The sequence below is a fragment of the Photinus pyralis genome, unplaced genomic scaffold (assembly GCF_008802855.1).
Source record: "Photinus pyralis isolate 1611_PpyrPB1 unplaced genomic scaffold, Ppyr1.3 Ppyr1.4_LG8, whole genome shotgun sequence".
In the NCBI taxonomy this organism is placed as follows: domain Eukaryota; kingdom Metazoa; phylum Arthropoda; class Insecta; order Coleoptera; family Lampyridae; genus Photinus; species Photinus pyralis.
The window spans coordinates 8,222,937-8,247,093 of NW_022170819.1; the positions used below are offsets into that span (position 1 = coordinate 8,222,937).

Below are 24,157 nucleotides of genomic sequence, written 5' to 3' on the forward strand. Positions count from 1 at the left end.
TATTTTAGGTACCTACCTGAATTTTTTGCCCCTAAGAAAATCGCGCCTCTGCAAGTGCGCATGCCTTGTTACAAAGGACTTTTTACAACACTTACAACGAGCATCAAAAAGTGTAAAAAAGGGGTCCTGGGGGGGGGCGAATTATAGATGTAACTGATGAAGACGCGATAGAAAAAGGAAACGGGAAGAAAAGAAGGGTTAAATAAACTCCGTGCCGTAGAGCTGGGTAGACGTGAAGAACAGGATAAGGAAAAGAGACGTGCAATAAAAGAGCGTTGGAGGCCTGCCGAAATAAGTGTGGAGAAAGAAAGTAATTTGAAGAAACTGTGCCCTGTACGAATTATAAGCATGGATGGTAGGAGGATGGTGTCAAGGGAGGAAAAAGGTGCAAAAAAAATTAAACGGGAATGATGTTCGATAAAAGCGGCGCAAGGAAAAGAACTGGCAGAGAGTAGTGAATGAATAATACAAAAAATAAAACAATTAACGGTAATTTTTTTGGTAATTCTGGTCGTACAGGCATATCAACATTCATTCGAATTCATTAGGTACTAGTTACATAAATGAATTTAGGTGAAGCAATTCTCTCGATTTGCCTAAACCATCCGGCTTAAGAGCCGATGATTCTTCATTTGGAGATTTCAAACGATTTGTATATTCATTGTTTTATTCTAGTATCTTTCTGTGATCGCAATGTTGAACTGTCACCTCCGGTAATTTGTGCGTGAATTAGAAAAATTGCCAGAAGAAAGAAGCCTATCATAAAACAAACGCAGGCAGTGATATAGAAGCAGTCGTGGAATACTCCGTATTCTGCATACACCCTTGACCTATCCCGAATGTATCTTTGTAACCTTTTCACTTGAAGCGTCATGTGGTTGCTAGAAAAACATGGTCAGTTATACGTTACTGGCGTACCACTCGCTTACACGAACGGCGTGCTTGATTTTCGAGATTTCACTTCTTTTTCCGGCGTTTTTGGGTCAAACACCTCTTCTTCTCCATCCGAAGCTTCCAATGGATCAAGTTCTGCATTATCGTCTACAATTCCTTCTTTTATTTTATTGAGATCGACCCCTAGCTCAAGCCGACTGGGCCGCGTGGATCTGGCGAATGCCGACACTCGTGCTGAAATATCGGACGTTCGCCTCGATAACTTTTTGCTGTCGGTGCCGGGAGGCGAAACCGGCGGTTTCCCGACGTCCTGAGCGAGCGTGGCTATGCTCGCCCGTCGCTGCGTGAGTGAACGCCCGTTGGGCCCGAAACTGTGACGCTTCACGTTCGAGGTTTCGGTAGTGTTAGTGTCCTGCAGAACCTTTCTGGAAGGGAATTCGCTTAGTGTAATCTTCCGAGGCGGAACTACTCACTTCGTGTACTGGAGCTGTTTCCTCGCCGAGTCTCGTTGCTGTTTGAGTAACGTCACGTAGTTAATCATCAGGTTGACGGCATCGGAGAGCCTGGCCTCGTGCTGAACGGCTCCAAATCGCTCGGCGGAAATGCTGGCAAGAGTCGAAGCTCTTACGATGACGTCAATTTGCGCCAGTAGATCGGTGAGGTGCTCCGCTTTCTCGGTGTTCGATGGGTGTATTTGGGTAATTTGGTCGATTACTTTTGTTATTTCATTGCTTAAGTTAACTTCGGTTTGGTCGCGGTATCGCTTTTGCCGCTCGCATCGGTCTTTAATCGTGGCGGCGTCGATCGTAAATGCCAAGGAGAGAGCGACGAACTTCTGCTCGAGCTCGTCTTCGTTGAGGCGTTCCCTGCAAATCACTGATTAGAAAGAGGTTAGCGATGTAGTTTGATAGTTAAATTCCAATACCTTTCTCCATTACCAGAGAGACCCAGCTTTTCCAGGACGGAGTCGGGCAAACTTGGAAAGGCGTCGGTTATGTCTGCTGATGTGAGGAGGGGAATTGTGTGACTGTCGGATAACGAACGCAGCTTACGATTTGAAGGTTTCTGAAAAAAAGAATGATTTTATGGTATCTCTATCTGTTTAGTGGCTTTCATTAAGCTTTATTTACTTATTGTGTTTGCGAATTTGAAATTGTTATCACATATCAACGTAATTGTTAAATATTGTAATCATATTTTGCATTATTTGAAAATTGAATTATGGGGAAGTAAATTAACTATCACAACAAAGATGATTAGCTTTAGTAATAAATTAACAAAATTTGCACGGGTCCTTTTTTTCAAGTTCCGCCTTTTGGTTTGGTAATATATGTTGCATAGGCAGTAGGCGTACACGCCCAAGCGCCGTTATTGCAGTATGTAACTTCTCTTTAGTAAGTTTGAACTCGATTTTCGAATAATGGGTTAGATAAACAAACAAATTGCAAATTTCTCGCGATAGATTATTTAAGTAATCGCCAGTAGTTTTCAACGGAATGATTTGTTAAAAAAGTTTGCAAAGTTAGAAAAACATACACATACTATTACAAATAATGATATAAATAGACGATATTTCTGTACTCGATTTTAATATGAACTGGAAAAAAATCAACATCAAAGTTCGTTTATGTTATCGTTGCCTTCGTATGATTAATTTCCATTTCAGGCAGTAGTAAATTGTTGTCGCTTTGGGTTGTTTATGCAAGGTGAGGGTCAGTGGTGGATATGTTATATTCATTCATGGATTGTATTTCATTCGACCTTTTTTTCTTGCCCACGAACAAAGCTGTTATGATAGGATCTTCGAAGATCTGTATGCTAATTCGGTGTTACCTTGAATTATTAGCCGAACTTGACCTCAGGTTAAATTTTTATTCATCGTGGTTGTCACGCAGTTTTTTTCTGTTAAAATACAGTAATTGTTTACACACGTTTTTGGTAATTGAAAGTACAATAAATACCAGTGACAAATTAGCAATAACGTGTACTGTCTTTCAAAAACTTGCATTGGAATGTGGTTCCTTAAGAAATATCCTTCAGCTCTGCAAAAAAAAACTGCAAAACGTGATTTTCACATCATATCCATTCTCCACTTTCGTTTATTTATTGAAATTATTATTATTCACTTAATCTTTCTAATTCTGAACGGCACAACCAAGGTTGTACCTGATGATGTAAGTGTTACTATAAAAAGGTAAATCATTGGGCCTAAATCCATAACACAAATTTTGATTTTACGTTGCTTATAAACAATAGAGGTCTCAACGCGGATTCTTTAGGCACTCCTTTGTAAGTCATATTGATCGACTACCTCTTTGCATCGTTTACCGTCACCAATCACAAATTAATTCTGGATGGGGTGCGTTAGTACACCTCGAAGAATTATTTTAATTCATCAGCCTCACAGACAGGAAACATATAGCCGTGTCCTTAGACTTAGATTGCCTAAAATGTCAAGGCAGTGCTTCATTCTACTAAAAAATACGGTCACCATTACTTCTTCTGACGCAAGATCGTATGCAAGTTCATTTCACTTTGTCCGGGCGGCTTTCAGTTTTCAGTTTTTTCCAATCTTCTTCCTACACTTCTTCTGGTCCGATTGGTTCCAAACCGAGGTCGTCAGAGAGCGCAACTCCTGCGTAACGGAATTTTGTTTATATTTCCTAGGCGCGAAATTAACCACCTTTTGCAAGGTGCGCGTGCGCGTCTTCCGTTTTTTAAAGAGTTAAAGCGTCAATCGCGGTCTCTCTTTCTCGTGTCCCCAATAGAAGCTCGAGTGCTCCAGAAATGCGAGTACTATTTTGTGGGGGTTTTTTTTAGCGAAGTCCGCCAATGTGAGGGCGTCAGAGTGAGTACCGACAAAGGAATGTGGTAACTTCGGACAAAATTTGTCTCGTGGAGGGAAATTGTATTGTATTTGTTTATCTTTCTAAACAAGTACAGTGCAGATAAAGCGCATTTTTGACCGAAATAGCTTTTGTTTTGACATCACCAATGGATATGTTTCTTGCAGACGTCTCAATCGCCCTTTGTGAGTACCCTCTTCCGACAATTCGTTCTTGGGGTATAAGGGAATATACCCGATCACGATAAGAGGTCGAGGAGGAGGGCTATGGTTGGTAGAAATTAAATCCTTTCTTTGAGACCTTTCATTAGAGTACCATGTAGGATAAAACTAGTTCCCCCCCCCCCCCCATTCGCCTTCCACCCCGTACTTTGATAAGAGGACAGAAAGAAGGGCAGTAGCTGGTAGAAAACGGCTCCTTTCGTTGAGACCTTTAATTAGAATACAATGAGAGATCAAATTAATTTAACCCCCCCCCCTCTTCAGGCCCCGACCTTTCATTAGAATACCATGAAGGGTAGAACATGTGTTTACCCCCCTCCTCCCATTTCCTAAAGTTTAACTTAACACCACTAAAGGCATATCCGTATGCAAAATCTGAGACCAATTGGTTGTCGTATGTAAAAGCTATGCACGTTTTACTTGCAAAAACAGCATCTCAGGAAATAATTCAAGGGGGGGGAGGGGGCTTTTAGACAGTGAAATTTGATGGTCGTCTGGCACACCGTCAAGGTATAGGCTACCTACTGCAAAAAATTCCAGGACTCTAGGACCATTCCCCTAGAAGTAGTTCAAAACGGTAGAAGTGGGTTCGGACGGACGAACAGACAAACCGCAAACCGCACATTTTTTTAAATTCTTAAAAAATGCGCTAAAAAAGAGAGCAAAACTTCGAACTGTTAAGATGTGGGTTAGATCGTTCTCCTATCGTGCTGTAGTATATTACGAGGACATTCATAAAGTTACGCAGTGTTACCATTATAAAAACTGGTTGGGTTTTAGATAAATATATTAGAAATTATCCTGTTTATATTATAGTAGGTGAAATAAATCGCTGTCTAAATGTTAGTCATAGAATTGGAACAGTACCTATTGTAATCTTGTGATTTTAGACAGTGCATGGTAAAGGTTAAATGTTATACGTGTGGTGGTTTAGCTCACCAGGCCTGTGTGGATATCTCTAAAGTTGAAACTGGAATTTTAAGCGGTAAGTGGAATTGCAATAATTATCTACAAATTAGACGCCACAGTAGAACGCTCTCTGGCTCTGAATTAAATATAGGGGGTGATTCCAAGTCCACTAAAATTAAAGGCAATAAATCTGAGGATGGGGAGCAGTCTTTGTCGAAACAGTCAGTCACCAAACCTTATTAAAATGTTTGCGAAAAAAATCAAATTAGTAATATTTCCTCCAGTCAAGCTAATTTAGAGAGAAATAGCATTCATTGATAAATGAAAAAGGAGGTTCATATATGATAAATTGATGTGGATGTAGCTCAGCAAGAAAATCGTGCTAATATAGTTGAGGTGTATGGTTTACCAGTGGGCCAAGGAGAGAGTATTAACAGCAGTTGCTAAACATGTCTCTGTATTTAGTTTTAATTAAACTGGGATGCGATAGGTACTTGTTTTCAGCTAAAAAACACTTTTTTGGATTTTTTTTTAAATGGACGCCCTGTATATTTTTATACTATTTGGTAGGAAATATGTTTTGCTAGTTATACTTAATAGAATTCTAGATATTAAAGAAAATATTGAAATATACCTTTACTGCAAAACATTTTAAATTACGAATGTGCATCAAATTATTGTCATTCTGGTAACACTGTAAAAATTGTCCACAATTGAGCCTTTTTAACAAATGTTTATTTACAGTATTATTAATTTTATTATTTAACTCGTTCACAGCTTGTCTTATTCAAGTGTAGTAATGTGCGTATCATAAATTTTGCTATCTAACGGCGATAGAGAGCGGGCGACTTTGCAGGCCACATTATAGGTCCTCTTGTTCCAATCCAGGCATTTGGAAATTCTTGATTTAAATAGTCTTAATTTCCAGTAAAATTATTTTAATATTTTCTCGAATTCTATTAAGTTTAGAAGATATAACTTATGAAACTTTTTTAAAGCAATAATCATTTCCTACCAAATAGTACAAAAATATACAGGGCGTACCATTAAAAAAGGCAAAAATAGGTATATCTCTGAAAAATATTTTTCTTCTGATTTACATTAACTTATGTAACTTACTAGAGACACTAAAGATTTTATTTTTTTTGTATCTAATAACTTCCGAGAAAAATCGCGTTCCATGGTCCCGCTTACACCCTGTATATCAATGAAACCCTAACAGAAGAAACTTATGGCAATGGCGCGTAAATTCAAAGTTCGGCAAAATTGGAAATTTGTGTGAGACGATTTGGACGATTTAATCAGAGGTGTTCCTTAGTAACACAATGACTGTTTTCATACATTTTTAGCACATTTTTTAAGAATTAAATATGGTTATGGTTGGTAGAAATTAATTCTTTTCGTTGAGACCTTTCATTGGAGTACTATGAAGGATAAAACTAGTTCCACAACCCCCCTCCCCTCCCCCTCCGCCCCGTACATTGATAAGAGGACAGAAGGTCGGTAGAAGACTTAGATTTTCTTAAAATTTAAAGAAAGTGCTTCCTTCTTCTATAAAAATACGGTCACCATTGCTTCTTCTTTTTCAATCGTGTATAGGTAGTGAATGTACCTACGGTTACGTTGAAGATTTTGGTTCGCAACAAATGAAACTGAACGCAAATTCTTTTATTCGTTATTCTAAAGCGAATAGACATCGAGGCGCCATAAGAAATTAGTCGGCGATAAGAAACGAAAAGCGAATGTGACGCATTCTTTCCGGGAAACATGACGTGTTTGTTCGAGAACATTCTAGAATATTCGGGAGCATTTGAGAACCTTCGAGAAAGATAGGCGTTTGTTTGTTACATACAGGGTGAGCTTTTTTGTTTTTTGAAAAAAATCCAGTTTACTAGATATGGGCGAAAAACAGATTTAATGATTTTTCTTTGAAATGTTGTAGAATCGTTAGTATTAGAAATACAGAAATATGCAAAAAACAAAGATTGTAGATATTTTCTGCTTAATAAGTTACATTTATTAATTTCCATTATTTCTTGTTTTATAATTTTCGAGTTATAACGCAAACTTACATTTGTTTTAAATGGCAACCATAGTTGGCTGTGACATTAAAAAAAATGCATTTTTTTCTGTTTACAGTGATATAACGTTCGTTGTACCTACTTACTTTGACAAATAAACATGATACAGAACTAGTTGTATTACTGAGAGTAGTAAAAACAGAGCTATGGGAAACATTTTTGCCCTCTCTCTTTCGCGATAGAATTTACAGCTTTCCGTATTATCGTACCATCTAAATTGCGAAAGGAATTTACCACAGCATCACGTAGTTTTTCTTTTGTCGTATACGTTCGCTGATAAATTAAACCCTTTTAGAACACCGAAAAGAACAAATCTAAAATTGAAAGATCTGATGATCTTGATGATCAAAAGACCGACCCGTTCCTATCTACAGGTGCTCTCGTACTTGTAGGTTGTGCGGCAGGGCACCGTTGTGTTGAAACCAGCGTAAATTACCTCGTGTTTCCAAATCTAACCCACCCTATAGGTACATATCTTGAAATTCATTTTGTAGAAAATGAAGATAATCGTTAGCCTCTCCAATTTTCATCGTAAATGAAACGTCCAAGAATTCGCAATCCAATAATTCCGCACCACAAATTAAATCCAAGTTTTCTTTGAGGCCTTCAAGAATGAACAGCAGTATTTTCTTATTTATTGTTTTCCATGGCATGACACGATCTACTTTTAATAGTGTATTGAATAGGATTATTAATTTCACTTTCATAGTGAATTTTCGAATATGGCTTTTAAATATGTCAAATGTGCCATAGTTACACTATTACCTATCTCACTAGATATTGTTTTGCATGGCAAACTATGTTTATTTACCTCTCAATAATACGAAAATTCCTCTGCAGCGCGTTTATTTATTAAAGTACGTTTAGATTTAGATTTAGATTTATTTATAATTCCTTTTGACAATTATCGATATTGTATAGGAAGCGTCAAGTATAGGTATATGACAAACAATTAATGAGACAATAAAGTATGACAAACAATAGATACATAAAATAGACAATTCAACATACTACTTTTCATTACGAAATTTGAAATATTCGGCGATGGAGTAAAAACAATTTTCATTTAAGTAACTTTTAAGTTGACATTTAAATTTAGCAGGCCTTATATCGTTATACAGAGAAAAATTTGTGCTTTTTAGCGCATTTCCACAAAAATAAAAAAAAAATGCGCTATTGTGGCCACTTTGTCCGTCCGTCCGTCCGCTAACTTTGCAACGCTACTAGTTTTTTATCTTAAGAGCTATTGTTCTACTTTTTTCGCTATTTGGTTCGTTATGGTGTCGAGTCTTGTACCAAGGAAGGAATTTTTTCTGTACCGCTTACAAAAAAAGTTATTGTAAAAAAAACAAAAAACCGTTTTTTACATGTTCCATAATTTTACACTTTTGCCGTTTATTAACGATCCTAGAGATCGTTTATAATTTTGCATTGCTATCTGTCGCCTGCCGGTTGGTCTCTCCGTCTGTTCCTTTGTCTGTCTGTCCATCTATCTGTCCGTGTGAACGATAACTTTGTTTAGAAATGTTCGATCGCTTTTACATCTCCGTTAGTTATGAACTGAATTGCATGAAATTCAATATGGGCATAGCTTTAGCCATATAATACGCAATGCCAAAAGTTGAATCGAATCGATTCAAAATTCACAGTGCCCTTTTCGCATCTCGACCATTTATAAGCCGAATTGCAAACTTTTTTACTTATAAAAGTATTTGAATGAAATTTGATACATAGGCACTTGGAATAAAGGAAAATCAAACGCCAATTTCAAAATTTGGTTTTGCGCATGCGCAGTGCCAACTTTTTTATTTATGGAAGAATTTAAACGAAATTTGATACATAGGCACTTGGGATAAAGGAAAATCAAACGCCAATTTCAAAATTTGGTTTTGCGCATGCGCAGTGCCAACTTTTTTATTTATGGAAGAATTTAAACGAAATTTGATACATAGGCACTTGGAATAAAGGAAAATCTAGCGCTAGTTTCAAAATTTTATTTTGCGAATGCGCAGTGCCAACTTTTTTATCTATGGAACTATTTAAGTGAAATTTGATACTTAGGCGCTTGGAACAAAGGAAAATCTAACATTAGTTTTAAAATTTAGGTTTGCGCATGTGCAGTTCCAACTTTCTTATTTAGAAAAGCATTGAAATGAAATTCTTCGCATAAACTGAAATTGAAGTAGCACGTCAACAATGGATTGCCCATGTGCAACGCTATCTTTCATATTTGTGGGCGGATTTTTACGATTTTAACAGAAGTTGCATCTTACAAATGGGAAATGAATGCAAGTGGAAATGCGCTTTATGTAAATCGTTTACGATTACTTTTTAACTTGTTAAAAATGCCAAAGCCAACTATGACTACCATTTAAAAAAATAAAAGTTTGTATTATAACTCAAAAATTGTAAAATCTGGAAGGAAATTAGTATGTGCATCATGTTTCATCATGGTTTCCGAGATCCCAATGCTTAAAATGAAAAAACAAAACTCACCCTGTATATATATAAGCTAATGGATTGCGCTTCAGAGTTCTAACAGCGTTGCCGAAGTGAAATATTAGCGAAAAATAGTTGGCGCTCGTGAGTGATAAATACTAATTAACTTTTATAAATTAATCTATTTCAAATCTATTAGAAATTTTAATTTATTTGTCAATCTGAACTTCGCCTTGCACCAACAGATTACCTTTCTTCTTGTTCATTTTTCTTTTTTTGGATTAATACGCGAAAAATATAAGACGGTACATTTGTAAACTCTTTCACTGCGGAATGTCTCATCTTTTATCTCAGTAAAAATGCGTAGAGAAAATTCAAATGAGTTTGCAATTAACAATCCTTGTACATAATATATGCAATAACTTTTTGTCGCTGCTAATAAACCATGAGAGTGACAAAAACAGCAATTCATTTATACACAATCTACCACAAAAGCGAAGATCTGTACGCGTTATCACCGGATTTAACTTCCGCATTTATAAATGCACCACAAAAAAAGGTACTTTCGACTTCATTTCGTGTTTTCTTAATTGATATCGGATTACTTACGGGGAAAAAAACTATTAATCTTGGCAAATACAGTATTATGATAATTTGCGATAATAAACACATATAATTGCTTCATGATTGTGACTAAAGTCTGATGTGTTCATGGCACGTGGTGGTACTTTATAGATAAATTGTTTATACAATAGTTGTTCCTATTGTTGCGAGACACAAATGAATGCGTTACGCTACTAGTGGAATACGATTCCAAAAATGTGATAATTGTGACTATGTAATTCATTTGTTTTACCTACATGTGAAGATCGTATTTGCATTAGGTACACCTAACCTATGTCTAATTTCCATACAAAGCAGTGGGGCCATAAAGTTTATTCATTATTTTGGATTATGTCATAATCCTCTTTCACTGTCGGCTACTTTGATCATAGTATTTAAAATTGTCTCAAACTGGGTGTTCTGTTCTGGAATATAGAATACCTTAACTGTTCTTGGACTGTTACCTTGGAGAAACTGAAATGAGTTTCCCCATTTGGGTGTTGATTTGAAACTACTAGTCGGGTCGGTGCATGGGCCATTTGTACCACGATAGTTCAATCCTAGTTCAATAGTTAATTTTTGAATTCAAACAGTCAATTGAACTTAGGCTGAGGTATCGTGGTTACAAACGAGTTTGATTTAACTATTGGTTAAAAGAAGATGAATTAATTTGCTCGCCGGGAACTTTCCTTAATTTATTGTGGATCCTTGACACAGTAATAATAACTGCGACAGCTTCTTGTAGATTTCGCATTTGGTTATTAGAATTTTACAAATATTCCCAAAAAAAAGGCAAGACGCCTGATGGTATAGTTCCTGAAAGTAGTCGACAAGAGAAACCTTTCAAACAAAACTGTCAGTAACGTGGGACGAAATTCATATTTGCTCGAAAGTTACAAAAAAGGTGATTTTTGCCAAATTTGGACGTAGACGAGAACACAAAAATCATGGTCAAGTATAGGTACCGTTGCAAAATGCAAAACAAGCTAACTACAACCGTAAACAAACCATAAATATTTAAATTTGCATCTCACGTGAATGTTTAGAACATTCAGTATTAACAGATTAATCCTATTTAGGCCAATGAACAATCAATCAACTTATTATCGTTAATTAACATTGAAGTTTCTCCTGCATTCCTCGTGCGCTAACGTTTTCAAATTTGCTGGCGGATCGTTGACAAAATCATCAATACGAATCAATTAATTTAGTATCTTGTTGACCTCAGTTATATAAAAAGCGCGCCCGTAATTTAAATGCGTCTTTATTTAATTGTCTTTATGCAGCGTTTGAAAAAAATGCCATACAATTTCAAATCAAATTAACCTTCGCATTGTTTTATTCAGTCGGGGGGTTAATTCTTGGATAACCATATTATTTACCTCTACAGGTACCATCTCCAGGCTCTTTTAAATTAAGTTCAACTTTGTACAGCTGCCGGTAATTATAATTAAGATCAGTTTGCGGATAAGTAATTTTTTCGGGTTGTGCACTACTGCAATTACATAAACAATTCAATGAGGTTTGTTATCGACAATTAATTATAATTTCGTAATGTCGCTATCCTCACAGTATTTAGTAAAATGGAAAGTTTTAATTTTGCGTCAGTATATGATAAAATGAAGCAAGAAGGCGCCCACCCATTTTTCGACGAAAATTTATTATTGATTTAATTTGTAAACAATAGGCAATTGTAATTAAATAAAATGCACAATATTAGGTGACCCAGTTGCAAATACTTATCATGTGTTAATACTAAAAAGATACAACTTAGTCATCCTTGAACTTTGTTGTATACAAAGTTTATTTGAGCTCCAAGTACTGTTTTATGATAATCATTTTCGCGTAATTAGGCCGTAATCTTACCTTCGCTAAAGTTTCGCCGTCCTTTTTAGGCTCATCTCCAGCGTCATCGCTAAGATCAGAATTATTACTTGAAGCACTAGAAAGTGATGCACTTTCGTCAACTCTTTGGCTACTCATGTCTAAATCCATATTTAAATGCGATTCGTTATTATTTAATTCGGTACGCGATGGCACTTTGTCTTTCGCTAATGTCTCACTCATTTTCTAAACTAATTAGATAGTGGCACCTCGTAAAACTGGTATTGGTCAGTTAATTAGTATGTCCTGGCAACTTCATGCTACACCTCCAAGCAACTACCATATCGAAAATCCCGCTCGGAATTTTTTACAATTTGCAAATGTCTATTCTCCCCCCACCACCACCGCGCTTAAATCGGTAGATAATTTATTGTACAATGATGTTTCAATTTCCACGCTGTTAAATTAAATGTATTCTTAATTCGAGTCTAGTTCAGTAGCATTATTTGTGTAGATAAAATATTTGACGTTCAATTAGTATTAATGACCAGTTAATAGACTTGCTTATTGAATTAACTATTAATAGATTATCACATGTTGGTGTATTTGTTTAAAATTTCCATTTTAATTATTTGTTTTGAAACAGTTCTTTTAAGGCGTGCCTATCATGTATGTAATTATTTGAAGATCTTTGTAGTTACCTCCCCCACTATTCGATTTGAATTCAAAGTTTACAAGGCGCTTTCCCGCGTTAGAGTAGTTCAAATGCACATCCGCCCGGTAGGCGCAATATATTCAAGAATACAAAATAAAGCGCGTTCTACAGTATGCTTTTTTTCAATTTAAATCTTATATACACAGATGTATTGTGGGTTGCTTAAATGTCCCATGATAGTCATTTTCAGCGCATTTTCCAACTTATGTTGGAAAGGGCTATTATGGCCACTCTCTCCGTCTGTCCGTCCGAGGCCTTAACTAGTCCTACAGTTTTCAAGATATTGAGTTCGTTCTTTTTGCATTCGGTAGCTAATAGCTGTGGCACCTCAACCAAGAAAAATCTCACAGATGCTTCTAATAAAGGCAAGCCTATCGCATATTGTAAAAATCAGACTTGCGCAATGTCAACTTTTAGTAGCTTTTAGTACAGGCAAGAATATCGCATATTGTAAAAATCAGACGTGGGCATGCGCAAACTACGCAATGCCAATTTGTTTACTTATGGACATACTTTTTTGAAATTTTAACTACAGATGCTTCTGGTAAAAACAAGCATATATCGTATATTGTAAAAATCAGACGTGCGCATTAAGCGCAAACTTTTTCATTTATGGAAATATTTCTTTGTAATTGTAACCACAAATGTTTCTAATAAAGACAAACATATCGCATACTGTAAAAATGAGACGTGCGCACTGCGCAATGTCAACTTTCTTATTTATAGATACATTTTTGAAATGACAAAGTCCGTTACATGCCCTTTGGAGAAGTACTGATCAATTCATGGAAAATTTCTTATTTCTCATGGCAATACATAATTCCATGGCCGGTTGTGATTGAAACCAAATGTTCGTTTATTGTCTCGCATAGTCACCATCGACACAGCCATGGAATTATTACCTACCACAAGAAAATATAAACCTCTCGCCAGGAAAGAAAAACGCAAGCTACGGTACTAGAAATGTTTACCGCGCATTTTAACAATTCAAATTGAGGAGGGGAGTTCTCGACGCAGCATTATTATTATTATGAAGGTAGTTCTGAGTGCGCACGTTTATTGAAGACACTTACGTAAAGTTTAATTTAACTTTTTTAGACTGCATGGAATTTTGTGTATATTACTTGCCGTCGATTTAGTACGTTGTACTTGGTATGATACATTTGATTTTGTGGTTTTTACCAATTAAGTAAGGACCGTAGTTAGGGGTAGCTCGATTTAGTTGCAATAAATGGGCCATACAAATGCTTTCTCAAGTACATAGAGGTTTAGTTGGGGATGCCGCTTTAGTTACGTTTATTTTACGGTTTTTTAGCGCGTTTTTGAAAAAAACTAGGTGTTCGGTTAGTCGGTCGGTCGGCTACAAACTTTTTTTAAGTATAACTCTCGAAGGAATCATCGTAGAATGCTCGGGTTTGAAGCATTATTAGCTTTGTGTCACCAGTGGCGTATTTACGGCGGGGGGGCATGAAGGGGATATATTCCCCCCAGAAGAATTGAGTTATCATCATAGCTATTAGGTATCCGCTATCCGCTCCTCCCACTTTAAAATAAAGGCAATAATATATAGGTATATATAGAGAGCAATTTTGGTTTTGGTTAAAGTCTAAAGTCACTAAAATCTAAATATTCTGTAGTATTCAGTATTCACTATTCAGTGACTGATCAGTGTTGGCAGTCAACGATTTGGCTATTCGGCATCGATCGGCAATTCGCTACATTGATGCCCAAAATAACAAATAGGTATCAGGTACTTAGTACTGCTACTGAGGTGAGGTACCTGCGTCCTGCCTTTCACGAAATGACGAAAATAAGAATTTTAAATTTTAAAAACAGGAATTTTTTTTGCCCATAACTTTTGATGGAGACGTCTAATCGAAAAAGTACGCATCGTTTTGGATTCTACGCACCCAAATTAATAAGAAAAAGTTTTTTCCCGAGAAATTTTGGTCCAGTCGATTTTTGGTAAAAAAGGGAGGTAATAACTGCCTTTTTTTGCCCAGAAAAAAAAATTGTCTCAGATCGACCGGAAAAAATATTTTCTTATAGAATGTGGCCTGTAGAATCCATAATTCCAAACAGTTCCAAGATCGGACTACTAGAAGTTACAGCCCTTTGAATTTTTTGTCGAAATTGGTTTTTGCCCATAACTTTTGATTGAGACGTCTAATCGAAAAAGTACGAATCGTTTTGGATTCTACGCACCCAAATTAATCAGAAAAAGTTTTTTCCCGAGAAATTTTGGTGCAGTCGATTTTTGGAAAAAAAGGAAGGTTATACACTGCCTTTTTTTGCCCCGAAAAAAAAATTGTCTCCGATCGACCGGAAAAAAAATATTTTCTTATAGAATGTGGCCTGTAGAATCCATAATTTCAAACAGTTCCAAGATCGGACTACTAGATCAAAAGTTACAGCCCTTTGAATTTTTTGTCGAAATTGGTTTTTTGCCCATAAATATACCTATTATCGAGCCTATTATTGAAAATTTTCGTTGACTAATTAAAGCAAAAGCAATAAAGGGGCCTGCCAGCAGTAAGAAATAAAATACCGTTCTAATCTAATCTTGCCTGTGCAACCCAATTTCTATTTCTAAACCCCCCCTCCCCCTTCTAGTACGCCCCCCCCCCAGAATAAATTTCTACGTACGCCACTGTGTGTCACAATTCTTTGCATGCAGATTACATTTCATCACAAAAAGTTTCCGTCATAATGAAATTATATAATGAGTTTGCTAATAAAGCTTCGATCCATCGCACAAAAACGACGCATCCATTCCATTCGTTTTTGAGATGCTAACCGGCGGACGGACAGACACCGCAAAATTATAAACTCGCTAGGAGCTCGTTAATAACATGGGTAAAATTACAATTTTTATTTTTCATTCATAGTTAGCCATGGAAACAAAACTAGCATAGAGGCCTAATTGTCATTTTACAATGTTTAACAGAAATACACTGCTCAAGGTAACTGCTACAGTAACTAAACGGTGCCGAACATGCGTATTAATGGAATGCATTTGCTGTAATTTTAAATTTCGTTATTATATTTTTGTATGTTAATTAATTCTTTAATCAAACTACTGGCCGCGGTCAAACAATTGTAACCTTGCAATTGCCTATTGTTTCCATGGCCAACTATGAAGAAAAAAATGAAAATTGCAATTTTAGGCATGTTTTGAAGGATAGGTAATTGTTACACGTGGTTGGAAAGAGAAAAAAAACTGTGCCAAACTGAGTAAAGGTCCAATATGGCGTCTATTTAAAATAAGGAAGTTGATTCGATAGCTCTCTTTGTTCCTAAAATATTTTAAGTTTTCAAAAATGGCGATTTTCGATTTTTTACAATTATCTACGAAACGATTTATTTTTGTGAATATCCATCGACTTTAATATCTCTTCATCATAACCTAAAAGCATAGGTACTATTTACTATCGTTTTTTTAAATTAAAAATTAATACAATGCAAAATGCGTGCGCATGCGCATGTTATTTCGGTTGCATAAAATTAGGCGTTTTTCAGTCATTTAAAAGTAGACATAGGAAACCCCTTTCTTATAGTGGGTTTATTAATGGATGACATCACAATACCATTACCTAGTTTGTTTACCATTTACTGTTACAATGGATTGATATATTGAGAAGTTTACTAATCCCTAAAACTGTCATAATCATGGCCGAAAGGTACAGTAACGATAACAACTCAGGAACATCTAATCTGATATTTACACCTTTGAAATTATGATTCATGTCGATACATTTCTCTTGGCGGAGTAAAATTAAGCATCACGGCGTGCCTCCGAAATTGCGGGGATTTCCTAAACTGAGCGTCGGTCCCATGGATACGATCTAATAGACCGATTGTTCCAAAGTTTTGTGTGAACCTGAAAATGTGCCCATTGCATCCGTACCAGATGGATGGATACATACTTTAAGTGGTGATAGTCGTGAAATTCGGGCGACTCCATAAATGGCAAATGATATATCCGCTGTGCACGTGTAAAGTTGACAAGAGTGCGATGCTAACCCACACGTACGAGGTGGCGACGTGCGATCCCATTATAAACACCCCAAGCCAAATTGGTAGTATATTAGAACCAATGTGTTCGATTGGATGTGAGTACATGCACGTTATTGCTATCGGTGCCGTCCATTCGTGGTGCCTTTTGTGGATGTATTTGTAGATTAACTTGTGATGGAGAAGTCTGAAAATCTAATCTGCACTAAAAGAAAGAGATAGGTGTATCTGTACCTATGCGTATAATAGAATCCTATTTCAATGGCGACAATACAAATAGCGAGCTCAAACAGCATCCAGTGAAATGTAGGCAATTCTCGAAATGCCGGGTATGTCCGCCATTCCATGAGGTAGGTCGCACAGCGTAAGACTGGTAACGTAACCAAAAAGTTTATTAGTACAACACCCAAAACCTATAAGACGGCAGTCAGCTGAAGCGTGTAATCGTTTACACACCTGCAGGATGCGCTTCCCCTCAACAGGTGCGTTCATCCCAGGTTGCACTTTGTACCTCATCACCATGGTAGGTTTGTTCAAAAAGTCAACTAATGTGTACAATCCCCAACAACAACGTAAACGAGGCCAATCACCACAAGGGTCCCATAAACGTGCAAAATTACGGAATCTTCGCCGACAGTATCTAGAATTTTATTCCATTGGGATTGCCAAAAGTAAGCGGACGCTCTCCAAAATTCCCCACAGTACCTAGAATTACGTAAGGGTTCAGTCCACAACAGAAAACGTCCTTACCATATTATACTATTTCTAGCGTTCTCGAAGGATATTAACATTGAACAGATGACGACGGCGATGTTACGCAGTTGGCATTGTCGAGTCTTGGTCTGTTCTATTGATTCTCGACGTTCCAAGGATTGAACTGCATCAGAGATCAATTTTAGTTAATCAAATTAGAAGAGAACATATTTTTTATTTGTTGTTCCCTTTAATTACTAACGCAAACTGTGGTGATTATAGAAAAGGAAGCTCCCAAGTGTAAGCAGTAACATTCGTGTGATTTTGAAAATGTAAATCATTTGTATAGTCAACAAAATAATTAGGACTGCCTTACCTTCCTCTGTTCTTTCGATTGTTTTCATGGTAGGTACTGGTACTACCTACTTGTGTATTGGTCTGCAACTGTACTTTGCGCTTTATCACTATCATATTTGCAATATCGATTGAACTTTGTTACTTGGCGTTTTTGTTTAACAAATGAAAAATGCGCGTTTATTATTTGATTTGTAAAAATGTTAATAATACTCCTGTACCTTTTTAATTGGGAGGACTAAATATCTACAGTGCAATTACATGTTCATGCCACAATCTTAAGTGTGCCAAAGATCATGATCTTTAAGTGTGCAAATTCATATAATTTATTGTACCCAGGGCCGTAACTAGATATGACCGCGCCCTTGGCGGCACTTCAACCTGCGGCACACCTGCGCGTGGGGGTATTAAATACCCCCCAACGAAAACGCCGAAAATTTTCTTAAGTCCAAGGTGTTTGAAGCTTTTTGATCCGAGAATTTCGTTTCTTTAAAACATGGAGAAAAGATTACAAATACAGTGTGTCCAAGATAAGAATGAACATCATGGACACAACGGAAACCATAAGAAGTACACAGTCGGTTAAATTAGAAAGAGTTGCGCATTTTAGGGCTTAATAAAACGATGTTTTAAAAATGCCGAAATTCCGATCAGTTCCGAAGATATTAAAAAAAAAACCTAAAGTAACTTTTTCAGCTCACCATTTTACAAGATTTTCGCTGCGACGTTTCGTCTTTGAGAAACCATCATCAACTTCATATTTTTATATGGACCGGAAAAAAGTACATAATGTAGGTATTGAGTAACATTTTTTATTATGTATGGTACAATATGTCATTTAGAAGAACAAATCATTTTGACATTTTGTCAACGCCTACTAAACCAAAAATGTTAAAAATTTAGTAACAAGCCATTTTTCTGAGCTAAATTTAATAATAAATAATTTTTAACATTTTACTGTAGTAGGCGTTGACAAAATATCAAAATAATGGTTCCTTTAAATGATATAGGTAAAGAATCTTATTGTGCCATACATCGTTGTTGATGGTTTCTCAAAGATGCCAATTGTACAGCCTAAAAAGTTCCTATGAGGAAGTGTTATTTGTTTTTTGATATCTTTTCAAACAGGGCTGGCAAAAAATAAAACCGAATATGATTCATTTCGTTTTTTTTTCGGAAAAGATCGGAATTTACAAATTTTTAAAATATCATTTGACTTGCTTGCTTTTCCTTCTTATATTGGACACACTGTATATATTACATTACCATAAGGAGGCAAAAGGGGGGAAGGGCAGAGATGAATGTATAATATCACTTTGTAACTACCCAGCTATTCACAGTCACAGTACGTACAGTATTAACAATCTGGAATAACATTTGTTTAAATAACCTGAATTCCTAATGCACTAATGTAAAATGAAATTTTTTCATGGCCAATTTTGCCGAGGCCCATCTCGCCACCGCCTACATACGGCCTTGATTGTACCTACCTATATTTTCTACATAAGCTATAATTTTTTCTATTAATATTTAACCAATATTCGGGTTGCACTACATGCAAAATCTCTGCATAAACCCTGGTATAATATATAGATTCCTCAAAATGTCCAGTCATTATGTGCTAATTTGTATTTTGTATCTACCCTAAGAATCAAATGTTGTACTTTTACGCTTTATATCATTGTATATACAGTGATTTCATAAAATTAGGCGCCCTTCAGAAGAGATTTTGTCTTTTAAAAGTAGGCATAAAGAAAAAATAGACATAATAAATAGCACTCTCGGTAAATATCGAATGTATATAAAAATTTTCTAAATGAGAGTTGTTTAACATTTTATTTCCCATAATAAGGCAGCATTCAGTTGTTTTTATTTCAGAAAACAAATGAATAACGAAAAACAATTGAATTTTTTGACATGGCATGGTACTCTTTTCATTAGGCTCATTTGGTAGAGATTTTTTTCTCTTTTCGATGAAGTAACAACATTTTTCAAAAAAAAGTATTTTAATTACATCAATAACATTAATCTACAGCAAAATACGGAAATGGACGGGTGCGTTTTTTTATTAAACCTTGAAGACAAAATTAAATTAGCAATAAAATGGTTTTCATCGCAATTACTGTTCAAAATATTTCTCTGTATCTGAGAGCCAAACTGTATTAACTCAAAAAAATTAAATTTTACAGCAGAGCGATTTGAAAATTTATAAGACATTAAAATTAATGCAACATATTTATTTAATAACTATTAAAAAAGAAATTAAACTCAAAAATAAAATGTGGATGTCCTTAAATTTTTCCTTTTTTAATTTTCAAAAATTTTCATTATTTTTGTCAAAAAAAGTTATTAACAAGTCAATTAAATGGAGTTAATACCATTTGGCCCTAATACTTCGAATTACAAACTGTGTTAAATACTTTTTTGAAAAATGAAAATGGAGTTAATATGGACAATAAAATACTAATGTATTCTGAAATTATTTATTTATTATTTTTAATGATTGCACGGTGTAAAAAAGCGACTTCCAATATTTTTCTTGACCTATTTGCCATTTTTCGCAGAGTAAAAAACACACGTGCACTTCAACACAACATCAACGCACTGAAAACTGTATTATGTCCACACATGGAAGTTTCTTTAACAATATTAACTCCATAATACTATTTTGCTGGGAAAAGGTTATTGATATAATACTGTTTAACTTTGGCCAACTTCAAAAGTATATTATATAGAACTTAATACTATATTCCATGTGAAAAAGCGAGTTTCGTTTAGTAGGAAGAGAACTTAATACCGATTTGAAAAAAATGGAGTTAATACAGTTTGGCTGTCGGGTACAGGCAAGGCAGTGAACTAACCTATCACGGAAAGCTTGAAATGAATATTCTGAGAGAAATTGCTGCAGCTATTATTGCTCATTTCGTGTTGTCTTCAAGAAACGTATACATTCATTTGTTTTATTTTGATGTAGGGTATCTAGATTTAATGTTATTGATGTACCTAATTATAATAAATTAAAAAAAAATTTTTTGTATAAAGAAAAAAAATCTATCAAATGAGACTAATGAAAGGGTGCATTCCTATTTAAACAATTCAATTGTTTTTCGTTAGGTACTCATTTGTTTTCTGAAATCAAAACAACTACATGCTGCCTTATTATGGGAAATCAAATATTAGACAACTTTCATATACAGGGTGGTGACTTGCGTAACGCATCATAGGGATTTCAATGTAAAATTCATAACTCATTCATAACATAAAAGTGTGAAAGTTATTGTATGGATAACCGGTATTTACGGAAACGTTAAGGTAGATGAAGTCGCCAAAGAAGTTACACGGAAATTGATGTTAAACCAGCTGGCAGGAGGGCAAGCATTAAAGGAAAATAATGAAAAGGTGGAAGGAAATATGATTGAGCTCCAACACCTTCCTTTATTCAAAAATTAAATGCCACACCAAGGGATGGAAGAACGATTCTGTACACGGTTGATAGAGTACCCAGATAAACGGGAACACCCGCTAGGAATATTTTGTGACCTGACAAGAGCATTATTTGATTGTGTCAATATTAACCACTTATTGGGTAAATTATGGTTCTGCAATGGTTGTCCACCTTTTTACAATAGACAAGAAACAGATTGTTACAGTGACTCAATATCAAAACGGAGAGGATTGACGAAATCTAAAATAGGACAACATTCTCCACTTGTTTTGGGAATTAAAATTTATAACCATCTACTTCGTAATAGAAAAAAACGCAGAATAAAATTTTTTTGGTCCTTCAAGCTCAAAGAAATCATTTGAAATAGTCTGATTTAAATGTTTTCTTCCCCTGGAAAAATAATGCACTCTCTTGTATAAACTGGTTCTTTAGAGGAAAAAAAGGTTGTAGATTTCTGCTTTGTTAATTTATTAATCGTTTTATGATAACAACCTCTTCATATCTACACTGTGATACTATCAGTTTATATACAGTCTTAGCTTATCACATAGGTATACCTACATTACTAAAATATGGTATTTACACCAGAGTTGGACTGGGTCAAGCATAGAGTGACCCAGTTGACCCGGTGACCCAGTTTGACCCGGTGTCCCAGCTTGACCCGGTGACCCAGCATGACCCGGTGACCCAGTTTGACCCTGTGGCTCAGCTTGACCCGGTGACCCAGCTGGATCCAGTGACCCAGCTTTATTCAGTGACCCATCTTGACCCGGTGCCCCAGTAATTAAATTATTGTTAGGTATCATCCAAAACAATTTCAAGTAACTTTTAATTTAAAAAAAAACTTCCTCAATAATATTCGCCAACAAGCACGTAGCCCAATTTCATTCAAGAGAACTAACACCTAAAATAATCAAATGCATTTGTTTATAGTTTGTAGTCAAGTAGTCAATGAAAGTATTTAGAGAAAAGATTTATTTGGATTAAGCTAACTAGTAGAAAAAAATTAAATGTGAATGAACACCTGTAAGCAAACTGGTAAGCCCTGAAGCAAAGAAATAACATTATTCTAATACAATTCGGGACATGGAAAGTTTTTTACGACAGTATTAAAGCAAACATCACAGAAATGGCAGTTGTCACGCAATCGAGTATTATTTTCAACAAACCAGCATTTCATTTATTTCATAATCTGTACACTTGAACCGAGGGCACTGACTTAACTGCGTTGTTCGATCAAACTAGGTTACTGGGTCGAATTGGGTCCCCGAGTGAAATTGGGTCGCTGGGTCAAACTGGGTCAAGTTGGGTCACTGGGTCAAACTGGGTCACTGGATCAAACTGGGTCATTGGGTCTAACTGAAAAGAGTATGTCGTGACCCAGTGACCCAGTTTACTTCAGTGACCCAGGTGAGCCAGTTGACCCGGTGACCCAGTCCAACTCTGATTTACACAGCCCCTACATCACAAATCACGTTATGGTTATTTGTTGCTGCACGTTTGTGACCTGTTTGGATACATTTCTCTAGGTGGAGTAAAATTCAGCGTTACAAAGTGTCTCTTAAATTCATGAGATCTTCTAAATTGCACGTCGGTACCGTGGATACGATCTAAGAGGCCGAGTACTCCAAAGTTTTGTGTGAACCTGGAAACGTCAAGCTTTAGCGTCATCAAAGGACGAGCGCATAATACCTACTTCAAGTGGTGATAATCGTGAAACTCAGGTGACGGTAGGAAAGGAAGATGGTATCCACTGTGCACATGTAAAGTTGACATTAAGGCAACGCCTACCCACAGGTACGCGGTGATGACGTGCGATCCCATTATGAACACTCCAAACCACATTGGTATTGTATTGAGGATGTGTTCAATCGGATGGGTGTATATGCAGGTTATCGCTATTGGTGCGGTCCACTCGTGATGTACTTTGTGGATGTGTTTGTAAATCATCTTATGGTGGAGCAGTCTGAAAACGACAATAAGAGTGGTATTCAAAAAATGATATGGTATCAACCTATGCGTGTAATAGAATCCTATTTCTTCGACGACAATAAAAATAACCATCTCAAAGAGCATCCAAGGAAAAGAAGGTAATTCGCGAAATGCTGGGTACGTTCGCCATTGAATCAGGGAAGACATACAGCGAACGACTGGTAATGTAAGAATGAGGTTTATTAGCACCATACCTAGTAACTAAAGCACAGGGTTAGCCTTAAAAATATTAGTCAATTGTTTGCAAACCTTCAGGACGCGCTTCTTCTCAACGGGCTCGTTCATGCCCGGCTGCACTTTATAACTCATCACCAATGACGGTTTATTCACAATGTCCACCAACGTATACATTCCACCAACCACAACGTAAACAGAGACCATCACCGCTAAACTCCCGTAACCGTATAGAGTTACGGGATCTTCACCAACGACATCTAGAAATTTAAACCATTGGGATTGCCAAAAGTTCGTAGATGCCTCCCACATTTGCCGAAAGTGCCTGGAAACGCGCTTTAGTTACGTCCACAACAGAAAGTATCCTTACCATGTTATACTGTTCCTATGTATTGCGGCCTCGAATACTATTAGAATGGAGCAAATGACGCCGATGTTAAGTAGTAATGATAGTATTGCATTTCGTCGAGTGTCGACGGATTTCATTTCAAAAAACTGATCTGCGAGAAACAGAGAGAAATTAATTAATTCACTTGAGGTGGGGGTAGTATTTAGATAATCAATCAGAAGGGGTTTCAAGTCCATAGATAAGTAATTAATACAGTTAAAAATTGCACGCCGTTCTAGATACGCATATAAAGAGGACAATAATTATCTTCTGTTTAGTAGCACAAATTTTGGAAAAAAAATCGAAAAATAGTATGGTGACCAAGGTAATTTTAATTATCTTACCCTCCTCACTTTTATCGATTGCTGGCATTATTTTGTGTGAACTAAGCCATAACAATCCGTAAATGTTTTATATGCGGAGATAGGTACTATATACCATTTGTGGAATTTCATAACTGCGATAAAAATGACATCACCGACTGAACTTTGTTGTTTTACCCCTTGTATCTATGTAGTGCGTTGCGAGTTACGCCAAATTAACGTCATTGTGGGAATTGAAAATA

General features: G+C 36.2%; 2 protein-coding genes and 1 pseudogene across 3 annotated transcripts; all 3 read right to left on the bottom strand.

Annotated features, from left to right (window-relative positions):
• Positions 1–475: 475 nt before the first annotated feature.
• LOC116179222 lies at positions 476–12,212 on the bottom strand. Its single transcript, XM_031498954.1, has 5 exons — positions 11,860–12,212; positions 1,820–1,959; positions 1,368–1,760; positions 930–1,319; positions 476–881 (listed from the first exon to the last, which is right to left on the bottom strand). The coding sequence occupies exons 1-5, from the start codon at positions 12,058–12,060 to the stop codon at positions 659–661; spliced, it is 1,347 nt and encodes a 448-aa protein (XP_031354814.1). The 5' UTR covers positions 12,061–12,212; the 3' UTR covers positions 476–658.
• A 3,863-nt stretch (positions 12,213–16,075) lies between these two features.
• LOC116179693 lies at positions 16,076–17,860 on the bottom strand (annotated as a pseudogene).
• A 4,555-nt stretch (positions 17,861–22,415) lies between these two features.
• On the bottom strand, positions 22,416–24,157 carry LOC116178733 (fatty acid hydroxylase domain-containing protein 2-like). Of its 2 annotated transcripts, none has more exons than XM_031498315.1 (6): positions 23,946–24,157; positions 23,575–23,704; positions 23,280–23,529; positions 23,053–23,231; positions 22,735–23,004; positions 22,416–22,683 (listed from the first exon to the last, which is right to left on the bottom strand). In XM_031498315.1, exons 1-6 carry the CDS (start codon positions 23,962–23,964, stop codon positions 22,521–22,523), a joined length of 1,011 nt encoding a protein of 336 aa, XP_031354175.1. In that variant the 5' UTR covers positions 23,965–24,157; the 3' UTR covers positions 22,416–22,520. The 2 variants fall into 2 exon arrangements, with proteins under 2 accessions (XP_031354175.1, XP_031354174.1); XM_031498314.1 differs by having other exon boundaries at positions 23,937–24,155.

Bases quoted from the DNA above. Each gene is read 5' to 3' on its own strand.
- LOC116179222 (XM_031498954.1), bottom strand. From the start codon at position 12,060: ATGAGTGAGACATTAGCGAAAGACAAAGTGCCATCGCGTACCGAATTA. The intron at 1,761-1,819 runs GTATTGGAATTT...AGTGATTTGCAG, and splicing joins CTCTCTGGTAATGGAGAAAG to GGAACGCCTCAACGAAGACG. The intron at 882-929 runs GTAAGCGAGTGG...ATGTTTTTCTAG, and splicing joins AAATCAAGCACGCCGTTCGT to CAACCACATGACGCTTCAAG.
- LOC116178733 (XM_031498314.1), bottom strand. From the start codon at position 23,964: ATGCCAGCAATCGATAAAAGTGAGGAGG. The intron at 23,530-23,574 runs GTAAGGATACTT...GCGCGTTTCCAG, and splicing joins CATAGGAACAGTATAACATG to GCACTTTCGGCAAATGTGGG. The intron at 22,684-22,734 runs GTAGGTATTATG...TGACGTTTCCAG, and splicing joins CACGATTATCACCACTTGAA to GTTCACACAAAACTTTGGAG.